At 48.0% G+C, this 12,675-nt stretch overlaps 1 protein-coding gene and 2 gene segments (V, D, J or C); all 3 read left to right on the top strand.

Moving 5' to 3' along the window:
* LOC144613894 (immunoglobulin lambda-1 light chain-like) overlaps positions 1–12,675 on the top strand; it is a 429,142-nt gene that overhangs the window by 397,367 nt on the left and 19,100 nt on the right.
* Positions 1–12,675, top strand: part of LOC132675490 (immunoglobulin lambda-1 light chain-like) — a 500,428-nt gene that overhangs the window by 477,192 nt on the left and 10,561 nt on the right. The gene's annotated exons all lie outside the window — the stretch shown is intronic.
* Positions 1–12,675, top strand: part of LOC132675035 (Ig lambda-1 chain V regions MOPC 104E/RPC20/J558/S104-like) — a 333,884-nt gene that overhangs the window by 320,428 nt on the left and 781 nt on the right. Inside the window, 1 exon segment of the V gene segment in view lies at positions 11,591–11,626. Within this exon segment, the coding sequence occupies positions 11,591–11,626 (36 nt within the window).

The raw sequence follows: 12,675 nt of genomic DNA, 5'->3' as shown, positions 1-12,675 counted from the left end.
TGAAATCATTGTTGCACCATGTGCTAACTAACTTGGATGTAAATTTAAAAATAAATTACAGAATGTAAAAAAAGTCTATAAAGCCCCCTCTCTCTGAGAACACACATTGTACCCCCCTCTTTGCTCTGAGAGCCTCCTGTCCTGATTTCTAAGAGAAGTTCCTCCTTTCCCCCCTAAACCGTCTCCAGGGGGCTGGTGCCAATTTTCTTTTCTTTTTCTTTTTCCATTCCAAGGACACAGCAGCTATTCAATAACCATTACTCAACCTTATACATTATATTAAATATTTTTATTACCTAATGCATTTTCCCTAGCAACTGAAGTCAAAATCATCATTTCAATTTCACATGAAGTATTCTTAGAATTCAGCCAATTTCATTCTCTTATACTCAAATCACATCTTTTGAGTATGTGATATGTCCCTGCCCCAGCCACACATTGGAGATTCTGAGACACAGCACTTACCACCTGTCCAAGAGCTCATGGCCAAGGGTAGACTCTTATAGCAGCTCCATGGACCTTTAACAACTCCACGTGCACCTGGCAAGGAGGAAATTTTATTCAGGTTCTGGCTCTCACAAACTGTGATCTGCAGTAGAACGCTGCTCCTGTCTCAGGGTTTCCCTGGAGTAGGGGTGAGGAGGGTCACTGCACTGGGGCCTGGGAATGTCAGAGGAGACTCAGTGTGGAAATGCTCTGGAGATGGAGCTAGAAGCAGACCAGCTCGAGGCCCCCACCACAACACAACGATGGATGAGACACTTGGAACTCCTGGATGATATTAACCACCTTCCTCCTGAGCCAGAATGGAGCAGAGGAAAGACCGGGAGCCCAGGACAATCTCAGCATCACCACCATGACTCTGGCCACCTTCATGACGGCACCCAGAACGATTCAGTGAGCATGATTTCAGGTTCCCTGAAAACACAGATAGACTGTTTCTCAGTGGCCAGAACAGCCCAGGATGTAGGCCAGGGCACAGACTGAACGGGGGCTACAGCCCCAGACTAGTGACTACCAGGAGGAGGATCCCCTGGGCTGGGGGTGGAGACTACAAGGGATACCTGTCCTCTCTGTGCCTTGGGGCTGAGCCCTTCCCCCTTCTCTGCAACCACAAAGCTCTTCAGCAGCCTCTAAAGGCTGATCAACGTGAGGGCCTGAAGGCCCAGCCTCTCAGCCCACCTGGGGAAACTGGGAAAGGCCATCTCAACAGCAAAGCTCCCCTATAGCTGATTCCTCCCTCTGCCCATCCTGTCTATCCTGCTTCCCACCCAACCCTTGCACAGGGGTTGGTCCCAATCACTCTCCCTGTAAACCTCCTGCAGTCTGGCTCCATCCCAGTATCAGCTTCTAGGGGAGAGGGGACCACCTGCATAGAGGTGTCACCTAGCCATCTGTCATCCACTTTCCCAGCTTCTGGGATATGCAACAAGAAACTTGAACAGAACTTACTAAGAGATCCCTTGTGTGTCATGTAATTTAAAAGATTGGGAAAAAATTGGGGGTGCCTGGGTAGCTCAGTTCAGCAGCCGACCTCAGCTCAGGTCATGTTCTCACCGTCTGTGAGTTCGAGCTGCATCGAGCTCTCTGCTGTCAGTGTGGAGCCCGCTTCGGAACTTCTGTCCCCCCCCCCCCCGGCTCTGCCCCTCCCCAGCTCATGCTCTCTCTCTCAAAAATAAATAAATATTAACGATAATTTAAAAAAATAAAAGATTGGGGAAAAGTAAAATATCTGTAATCATCGTGCATCTTTGCATCTTTACAATTTTTTTTTTGAAAAACATTATTTCCTCTTGTCATGTGTTTTAAACTGTATTTTTTCCTCCCAAACTTGGGGCTGCCGATTTGAATCATTCAATCTAGGGAAGAGTCCCACTGTTTAACCTAATTGGCAAAGCCAGTCCTCACTGTCCAAGGTCCTATTCAGACGTACTTATGTTAGAAACTGTCTGGCTCTAGTTGTCAACACAAGTAAACATCTGGATGGGTATTTCGGGGAATATTGTAAAATCACTGAAAAGCAAAGGATGTGTCTGGAGAAATGGTCAAACAATAAAGTGAGGTCGATTTTATGTGATTATCTATTTTATAACAACTTTTTTAAAACAAGGTAAGTCTCTAGGCTATTTGCCACTATGGAACTAGCATACGCAGTGCAGTAACTACTATGGTATATGACACGTGTAGTTATAAACAAATGTGAGGGTGTGTGGGCTTTTAGGAATAATGAAGTAAGAACCGAATGTAAATTACGTTAGTATTGGTAGCCATCAGGATGGAGCGCTTTGTATGAATGTAATAAAGGAGGCTGCACCACCCTCTCTAAGAATGTGCTTTGTCCAGCGAGGACCTGCCAGGAGGCTGTTCCCGGTGGAAGAGCTGAAGGAGCTGTGGCTGCTACAAAGCCACCACCTGCCACGCAGGTCCTCATGAAGGGAGTGTACCCCTCCCGGGTATCAATCCAAGACTTTGGAAAGGGCCTGGAAAACTGGGCTCCGCTATGCAAACATCAACCCACCTGGTCAGGTGAGGCTGGAACCACAGGGCGCTGGCCACGCCCACTCCAGAACCCCGCCCCCCGACTTCCTCCACACACCGCCCCCTAAAAAATGTTCCCTGGAGTATCAAACACAGCCGGCACTAGTATGAGCAGAGTAAGCCACTGTCGTTACATGTAAAATTTAAGGGAGGACCCCAAAACTCGTCATCAAAATAATATTTAATGCAATCTTTTTTCACATCGTAATGCAGAAAAATCCCGTAATAAATATAACATCAAAACTGTAAGTCAGTTCAGTATCCGCCCCCCCACTCCACACTGGAGTGACTCGCTTCACTCGCCTCACCCCAGGCCGTGTTTGCAAGGGTTAGGTGGGTGTCAGGGAAGATGTTGGACTAGAGTCCGGCCTCTGCATCCTCCCGCCTGCCACCACCACTGGAGCCTTTCCCGGGCCTCTGTCTGGCCAGCCCCTTCTGAGTTCCAGCCCTTTCTGAGGTTTAGCCTCCCTCTACTGCTGGTCTCTGCTGCCCCCTATTGGACTGTCCCCTCGGGACTGCACTCCAAGCGGCTGTATTGGGAGAGTTGGCCGTTAAAGCACTGAAAAGTTCCCAAGCTCCATCCTTCAGTTCCAGGCTGGCTCCACCTCATGTGCAAAAAAAAAAGCCTGGTCCTCTCAGGTCTCTGGCTGGTACTGGTAAGTCCCAAGACACAGTCTTTACACCAAGTCGCTGTGTGTCTTAGGAAAGAAACTCTCCCTCTCTGTGCCTCAGTTTATCAGTCGAAGGAACTAGAAGGTCCCCACCAGGGTCATGAGTCTGTGACATCTACAGAAGCAGTAGAATTCTCTTTCCATTTGCTGGAGGAAAGCTGGAATGTGGACCCACAAAGGAGTAGGGGTCTCCAGGGATCCTGGGGATCCCTCAGAGTGGGGCTCAGAAGCTGCAGAGCCAGACCCTGACTCCAAGAACTCTGAGAGATTCCAGAACCTCTGTCACATCCCCAGACAGATACTTTGTTACACACACACACACACACACACACACACACACACACACACACACCATGCACAACTGTGAGATGAGAAGGCCCAGCTGGCTTGAGTTTGGGGATGGGGGGGTGGTGGAGCAAGGTGCTGGAGAGACCTGGACTTAGGCAGTCTCTGGGGCTTGTGGAGTACACAGCGGGCAGGAGACTGGTCAGCAGGAGACAGGGGCACCCTCTGACATGGGAAGCAGGACAGAAGTGATTGGACAAGGGCACACCCTGACACTCCATGGGAGAAGGGCTGGGGCAGGGCACAGAGGAGGCAGGGACCCTCAGCAGGGGGTCTACCAAGGGGGACAGATGGACCTGGACTCCTCTGGCCCAGCCTGAATCCAGCCCTCGGCGTATCTCAATCCAGGAAGGAGGTGAGGGGGCAGGCCTGGGTGGGTCAGAGCTGCAGCTGCACCATCTGGGAAGACCCAGCCCATCCCTCAAGTGTCCCCAGGAAACAACCAGACCCAGATTTCTGACTGCAGCCACCACAAGAGGATGTGGTTTGTGGCAGTGGCGGCCCAGAGGCTGTGGCAGGTGCAGGGGTAGGGGAAAAGAGGCACAGCTGGGGATGCTGCCTTTAGGGAGAGCCCCTTCTTCCCAAGACCTGGGGCTGTCCCCCAGAGAACCACAGCTTCTGGGCCCTGGGTAGTAGGTGAGTGTCACACCCACACAGGGGTGCCAGGAGGGAACAGCTTCGGTCTGGACTCCTAGGGCACATGCCACTCCAGCCCCCATGGTACCAGGAACCCAAGGTCAGAGGCAGGCATGGGCCTCATCCCATGGATAGGATGATCTCCTGTCAAATGTAGCAGGAAAGTTAAGGAGTGCCTGACTCAAAACATGGGACACACAACTCTTAAAGGGACCTCCCAGGAAAGTCACTTTGGCAGGCCTGGGAGGCCTCATTTAGGGCTGCTGACACAGAAACTAGAAGCCCTGAGGGGCTGCAACCCAGATTTGAGCAGGTGTATTAAAAGACCTTGTGGCAGAAAAGGCAACTGGAAAGCAAGAGAGGCGCTGGGTGACAGGCGGGATCCTACAACCTGCTGCTTTCAATTCTCTCTTCACCGAGCAGTAAGACTTCACCAGGCCCAGAGAGCTGATGCACAGACATCAACAAAGCATGTCCTGGAGCCGTGCAAGGGCCAGCCGTCTGTATAGAATCTACTTGAACATCAATTTCTTCATCCTCAAATAGGTGAAATGATCTCAGCTCAGCCAGCAGCCGGCCCCGCTGTCTGCCTCAGCCTCATTGCATTACGTATTATATTCCTGGGCTTTCCAATGGCCCCCAGCCCAAAGCACCTGTGCAGTCCATCCCTCCTGCACCTCTGCCCAACAGAACCCAAACCCCACCTCCCTTGGAACCAAAGCATGAGCCTTCCAGGTGGACAAAGAGCTGCAATGCAGGGGAGGAGCTCACTCCTAGATTCTAGATCACCCTGCAGCCCACTCCCAGAACACCCTTGGCCCCAGCTTTCATCTTCTCTGGACCTTAGTTTTCTCACTTGTAATACAGGGAAACGCCCCCCAGGACATGCCAACAGTTATTCTAAAGCCCAAAGTCCGAGGATGGTGGAAAGGGAATGGACATTCATTCAACACCTGCTACATACTGGGGCTTAGCATTCACATGATCTCATTCATCTTCATGACTGCCCTGCTACAGAGGAACTGTGTCCATTTTACAGATGAGGAAAATGAGGCCCAGAGGTGACCTAAGGCTAGGTTTCAACATTCATGAGCCTGACATTACTCCTTGAGTGAGGGATATAGAATCACTCCCTGCAGGGCCCTTGACTGGCTGAGAAGCTGAGATGACCAGAGGGAAACCAGCCAGGATGGACCAACCCTGCCAAGGAAGTGGAGTGTGCAGGGACCCAGCCTGGGGGACTGGTCAGAAGAGAAGCCCTAGCCCCAGTCCCACCCCAAGGAACTCAGGCCTTGGTGATTCCTGATTCACTGGGCACTCAACTGCTTGCTGTGGTCTTTTCAAGTCCCAGGGAGATGCTCCACAGACCTGGGTCACCCTTAGGAATATGGAAATAAGGCAGGTCAGGTATTCCCCACCCAGGACCCCAGGGGCAGGAACTGTGGGCTGGCTTCAGTGGGAGGGGGTGGAGCCCAGAATCTGACCACAGCCGGGCAGCTGGCAGATGTCACTCTGAGGGAGATCTCCAGGGGTAACAGCCATGGGCCCTGGAGAGGACTGGGCACTGAGTGCAGGGACCAGAGAAGGCCCAGACAGAGGACAAGACTATGTGGGCCAGGCACACTGGGACCGCTGCTGCCAACAAGAGGGACCTGAGGCACCTGCCAGCCCCTCTCCTGGAAGTTCAAGCCGAGCTTCCACCCTGAGGGCAGATGAGGCCCGAGACAGGCCAAGTGTGCTGTGAAGCTCCTGGGGGACAGAGCCCTGGCCCCAGGCAGCACTGTCCCCTACTGCTGCTACACCTGGCCATGGGCACCCATGGCTCGCTGCCCACAACACAGCATCATCGAGCAGAGCCCCAGAGGGAAGGAGCCTAAGGTAAGGAGCCAAAAGATCATGGCAGGGGAGGATGTGGAGTTCCCTAAGGTGGGAGCCAGGAGTGGACATCCGAAGAGGAGAGCAGCAGTGAGGGGAAGAGGGGGGAGAAGGAAGAATGGGCCAGAGAGAAGGGGCCTGGGTAGACACCGGCTGTATTTAAAGTGCTGACATCTGTCTTGCGCGGATTTTTTTGCATTGATTTTTTGTTTGTAATACTTTCAATTCTGTATTAAATATATTTAATTAATATATTTAATATTTTTATATTTAATTATTATTAATATATTTAATAATTATATTAAATATAAAAATATATTTAATAATTAAATACAATTCTGTATTCTGTATTAAAATATCGTACGTCTTGATGACGGAGTTTTGGGCATCCCTTAAATTTTGGACTAGTGCTGCACCTGCCTCACCCTTGTCCTCTGGATAGGGCAGAAAGAGGCAGGCAGGAGCAGGATGTGCCCAGCAGGCACTAATCGTTTTAGGGGCAGAAACGCCCTCTGTAGCCCCACAAGTCAGATCCTGCTGTTATCCTCATCTTGCAGAGGAAGATAGAGGTCCAAAGAGGTAAGGTGACCTTCCCAAGGAAGGTCACACAGCACATAGGCACAGTCCCAGCACTGGTAAGAAGCCAGAGGACTGAACCCTGTGACCTCATCAGCATGTCCTGTGTTGAAACAAAATGGCGCAACATTCTGAAGGGGTGCTCTGCCAGGCAGTTAGAGAGGGGAGCAAGGGCTTGTCTGAGTCTCCACCAAGGATGTCCACTCTGCAACTCATTCATAAATATTCACAGGGGTCAGGCCTGGGGACCCAGAGTGGGTGGGCCTGAACCAAGGGGGTCATGTCCAGGCGTGGGGACAATCAAATTGGTCTGACAGGTGAAGAGTCACTGACACGTGATGTGACCACTCCAGGCACCCGGAGCGGCCTGGGCTGAGGAGAGAGAGAGGTTGTGCAGGCACAACAGGGCACTCTGTGCTGCGTGCAGTGTCTTAATGTGCTGCGTCCTTGATCTTGGAGTCCAGAAGAGTTGTTGAGGGATTTAGGTAGCAGACCGTCACAGTCGGATTCATGTTTGGAAAAATGGCTCCAGATAGGAGATTGATGTGAGGCCAGATTAAGGACCCAGGAGAAACAACGGCCAAAGCCTGCATCTTGGGGATGGGGAGGAAGGATCAGGTACCAAGACCACCTATGAAATTAGCAAGTGAATTTAAAGTGACTGTACCAGAGGTTGACCGGGAGGAATGGGCACTCTCATGGACTGTCTATAGACGTCCAAAATGTACAACCATTTTAACAATATGCAGCAAGTCATTTTTTAAGTATATTTATTTAAATTGTGCAATTCCACTTCTATGAATTCATGGTGGGGGAGAGGTGAAAATAATCCAAGATATAACAAAAGGTTTATAAACAAGAATGACTAGCTCAACATTACTAATGGTGGGAGAAAACTGGAAATAATCTAAATATCCAGCAGAAAGGGTGTGGCCAAATACAGTATAGAACATCAATCATAAGGAATCTTCCACAAACCCTCAAAACTATGTGCAGGTTTTTAAAGTATGTGTACATTTTCAAAAGCCTGCCCGAAATAATAGAAAAATGTCAATGGTGTGTCTCTGGCTAATGGGACTTCACCTAATTTAAAACTTTGCTTTCTAATTTTCTATACTTTTGAAAATGTTCACAGGAAGATATATTTGGTTTTTATCTTCTAAAATAATTTTTTAATTTATTTTTTTGGGAGAGCACAAGCTTCTAAAATAATTTTTTTAGTTTATTTTTTTGGGAGGGGCAGAGAGAGGGGGACAGAGGATCTGAAGCAGGCTCTGCGCTGACAGACTGACAGCAGCAAGCCTGATGTGGGGCTCGAACTTTTGAACCGGGAGATCATGACCTGAGCCAAAGTCAGTCAACCAACTGAGCTACCCAGGTGCCCCTAAAATAATTTGTTTAAGTTCATTTCTTTTTGAGAGAGACAGACAGACAGACAGAGTGCGAGTGGGAAAGGGGCAGAGAGAGAGGGAGACACAGAATCTGAAGCAGGCTCCAGGCTCTGAGTCAGCACAGAGCCTGACGTGGGGCTTGAACTCACAAACCACAAGATCATGACCTGAGCCAAAGTTGGATGCTCAACCAACTGAGCCACTCAGGTGCCCCCAAAATAATTTTTAATACAAGAGTAACATGTACTTGTTGTAAATAAAAATAAAAATAAAAATAAAAAAGATTAACCACAGAAGTATATAAAGAAAAAATCCAATGTTTCTGCTTACCATCCCCACACATCTTACCCTAAAACCCATTCTCCAGAGACGGCCACTGTCAGGTTGGTCAATACATTTCCAATGCTTCTCCTATGTGTATATGTCCCTGAAAACACACACACACACACACACACACACACACACACACACACACACCTAGTTGGTATTGGGATTTTTTTTTTAAATGAAACCATACCCTGGAATAAGCTTTTTAAACAATGTGTTACTGATATTTTCTATCTCAATTTGGATAGATCTCCCATGTTCTTGTAATGGCTTTGTAAGACCTCAAAGTTTGGATGAACCAGATTGTATTTAATTATCCCCTTATTAATGGACATTTAGGTTGTTTCCATTTAAAAATATAAATCACAAGTGATGCCGCAATGGAAATCCTCACATATGTGCGCATGTGTTATGTGTGCTTGTATAAAGTGCACTTAAGTATCTACTATGGATAAATAGCTCAAAGTGGAATTGCTCGATCAGAGAGAATGTGTTTGGGGAATGTTCCTAGGCAATGCCCAAATGTCCTTCTGAAAGGTTCCAGCTTATATTCACTGCAGTGAATGATGGTGCCCTTTCCTCTACATCCTTGACAATAATGTGATATTGTTGATCTTTTTTTTTTTTTTTTTGCTCATCCAATGAATATAAGTGAGCCTATGTTTGTTGTTTCATTGGTTACTTGATCATTGGTAAAACTTGTTTTCCTTTCATTTTTTTATTGTCTGATTTTATTTCTACTGTGAATTTATTTACCAGTTGTAATTTTGCCTGTTTCTCCATTCAGTTGGTTGTATTTTCTTATGGATCTATAGAAACCCTTCATATACTTGGGATATTAACTCGTTGTTAAGTACATAGTTGTAAATATTGTTCCCTGGTGTGTTTTATGCCTTTTGTTGATGGGGTCTTTCACCATAAAGCTGTTTTTAATTTTTTTTTTAATTTTTTTTTTAATGTTTATTTATTTTTGAGACAGAGAGAGACAGAGCATGAATGGGGGAGGGGCAGAGAGAGAGGGAGACACAGAATCGGAAGCAGGCTCCAGGCTCTGAGCTGTCAGCACAGAGCCCGACGCGGGGCTCGAACTCACAGACCGTGAGATCATGACCTGAGCCGAAGTCAGACGCTTAACCGACTGAGCCACCCAGGCGCCCCAAAGCTGTTTTTAATTTTTATGTGTCAGATTAGTTTAATTTTTTCTTTATGGTGTCTGAGATCTGTGAGACCACATGTGGGAGAAGGCTACCCATGTCTAACTCATGTCCATGACCCTTCTGTAGAATGCCAAAATCACCCATCTCTGATACTGCCCCACACTAATCATCTCTTCTTGTAAGTTTCTTCTAAGTGTGCATTAAGGAAAAATGAAAACACCAAAATAGGGAGACAGAGGAATAAGAGTACCTCCTTGTTCCCATCAACCAGGTCCCAATCTATCAATTCCCTGATGATGCTGACACAACAACAAAATAATTGCTCTCTTATGCAGTATTTGCAAACAAATTCCAGATATCATATCTTTTTCTCAATAATGATTTCATCTGTGTACCAGAAGATAAAGGCCTACACAGAAACTAAAGTAGCATGATCAAACCGATGTAGAAACTGTAAATCCTTAACAATGAAAATATTTATCAATGAAGACCTCAAACTTGTCACAAGTGAATGCATGGAATTATATTGTTGATGTTATTGCTCTTTGGGGGTATTTCCTTTTCTCTTTCTGAGTATTGAAAATCATTTGACACTGTGATTGTGGGGGTCGGGTGTTTTCAGGACTGTTGGGTCTGTAATAATCCCCCATCACTCTACTTTTCCTTGCAAAGAAGGGACTAAGGGGCTGAGCGGCTGGTCCTGGGATTCTCCCATGGTGGGGATGCAGCCACAGCCTCCCAGAGTTGTATCTGAGCCATCCTCTCTGTTTCCTCATCCTGCAAAGGGCTTCTGGCATCAGATCCTTCAGGAGGTCCAGTTTGTATGACATCAGAATCACCTCCCTGGACAGTTGGCTACTTTGCATCAAAGGACCCACATCAAGTGAACCTTTTTAGGTAGGATTAGCTGCTTTGATGTTCAAAGACTCCGTCCATCCGATGGACAGGGTGCATCACAGCAATATTTCATTTCTGTCCTCCTTCTCCTGGGAGGGCTGACACATACCTAGGTGGGGAGTGCCTTTCATGTGCAGGGAAAAGAAGAAATGTGCACCGTTCCCTGCTCTTCCCTACTTCACAGGATGATGACCTGCTCCCTCCACCCTCCCCTGCTGACTCATTTTTATTTGGCGACCTGGTACATGCTGGGATTCAATGGATCCGATTTTGGGAATGTACCAGTGTTGTCCACACTGCATGATGGCTTCATGTCTGCCCATATGGACATTCGTCCACTGGGAGTCTATTCAGGTGGCTCCTGGGTACATTCACATGACCCCAGGAGATCTCAACAGCTCCAGCTTTCTGAGGGAAAAAATATTCTATTTCATCCTGTGCATACTTGCCCAGGCCTGAAATTGGTCACTGATGCCAGTTTCATTTCGTGGGAGGTGGCATTTAAGACTCTTTAAGAGAAGCATAGCAGCAGTCACATACCAGACCCTCCCCAACATGAGCTCAGATTGGGGCTTGGCTGGGGCTGCTCCCAAGGTCACCTGGACACAGGCTGGCATGTCTTACAGGACCAGGCCACACATCACTTACAACAGTCCCAAACTAGCACATCCCCTGGGATAATAAGACAGAGCCCTCTGAAGTTATGTCTTGGGACATAGTTAGTTGCCAATGTCCATACACAGTCCAACTCTTTCTCCCTGCAAAGGATCCTTTGGGAGGGAGGGTACTCCCTCCACCCTCACCTCACATCTCCCCAGGGTATTACAATGTTTGAACATACAGAAAAGAGATGTCCTGTTCATTTCCATGGAAAATAACTCACAATGACACAAAAGCCTTCCACAAACTCACTCCAATATCCAAGAGATAGTGGTAGAAACAGCAAATCAGATACCAACTTCCATTGGAAGAATTGATTCCAAGGATCCTATTGCTGTACACATGGGGACATTGGTGCTATTCTGATATGGGTGTGGGACATGTGGCTCCTCTGTTGAGCAAACACCAGCCTGAAGCAGTACCCTCACTTCCTCCATCACAGCTGCAAGTGGGGGGCTGGGGTTGGGGCAGGGCCTCCCATGGACGGGGTTTTTGTATGAGCCTGTATCACAGTGTTGGGTGTTCGGCGGAGGTACCCAGCTGAGCGTCCTAGGTGAGTCTCATCTTCTCCCTGCTCCCCTGCTGTTCCAGACATTTGGGCATTTTTTGACTGTTTTTTTTTTCTCTGTGTATCTTATATAAAAGTCTTGGTTACTCTTTCACCCGGCACCTCAGCCCCTAGGACCCTGCTCTCCTCCCTTCCCTGTACCGACTGTCGTGCTTGCTTCTTTGTTCATCATAACCCCGCACCTCCTACCTGAGGCACAGGGAATGGTGGAATGACCTAAAATCTAAAATCTGTCTGCCGGGGCATCCTGGGACCCCCATGTACTCTGTTCTGTCCTCTCCTGTCTGGTCTTGTGTTGGACCTTTTTTATATCTGGGAGTCACTAAGAGTCCCCATAGAAAATGGAAGAAAGAACAGGGAGCATTGAGGGGGGTGACCATGTGGAGAATTTGCAGGGACACGGCACCCTCAGGGCTAAGGCTGGGGACACATGGGTCAGACATTTAAAACAGGGCCCTGGAACTGTGCGACTCAGGATCTGGGGTGGTCAATGGTGTACCGGTGGAGCAGCTAACCCCACCCCCAGGCCTCATGGGGTTGCAAGGCAGAACCCTGAGGTGTCCTGAAAACTCAAGGAAACCAGCAAGAGGGAGGACAGTGGGGAGAAGAGAAGGTGCCAGGGAAAGGGTCATGGAATGAAAGGATGTGAGAACTGGATGAACACTTGAGTCCTTGCAGGAAATACTTCATACCCCAAAGAGAGGCGGAATCTATGGAATGAAGGCTCTAGTGATATGACTGATTTGCAGGACATGGAGGGCAAGGCTGCAGAAGACAATGGAATGAGAGAGACACAAGAGACACAGGCAGACACTCTATTATCAGCAAGGATCCTATCCAATCAGGGACAGCCCAGGAGAGACATATCTGGGTAAAAACAGATCTCTTAGGACAAAGACTCTCACTTCCCCAGCACAGAAGTGTCAGATCAGAATGGTATACAGGATGATTCAATGGAGGTCAGAGAGCTCACATCATAATCCTGACCATAGAGGGACAAACATAGAGCCCAGACAGTCACTGTCAGCATGTCA

This window comes from Panthera onca, chromosome D3 (genome assembly GCF_046562875.1).
Source record: "Panthera onca isolate mPanOnc1 chromosome D3, mPanOnc1 haplotype 2, whole genome shotgun sequence".
NCBI lineage: Eukaryota > Metazoa > Chordata > Mammalia > Carnivora > Felidae > Panthera > Panthera onca.
The sequence above is the reverse complement of the archived record's forward strand: the minus strand, read 5'-3'. Positions and strand labels throughout refer to the sequence as shown.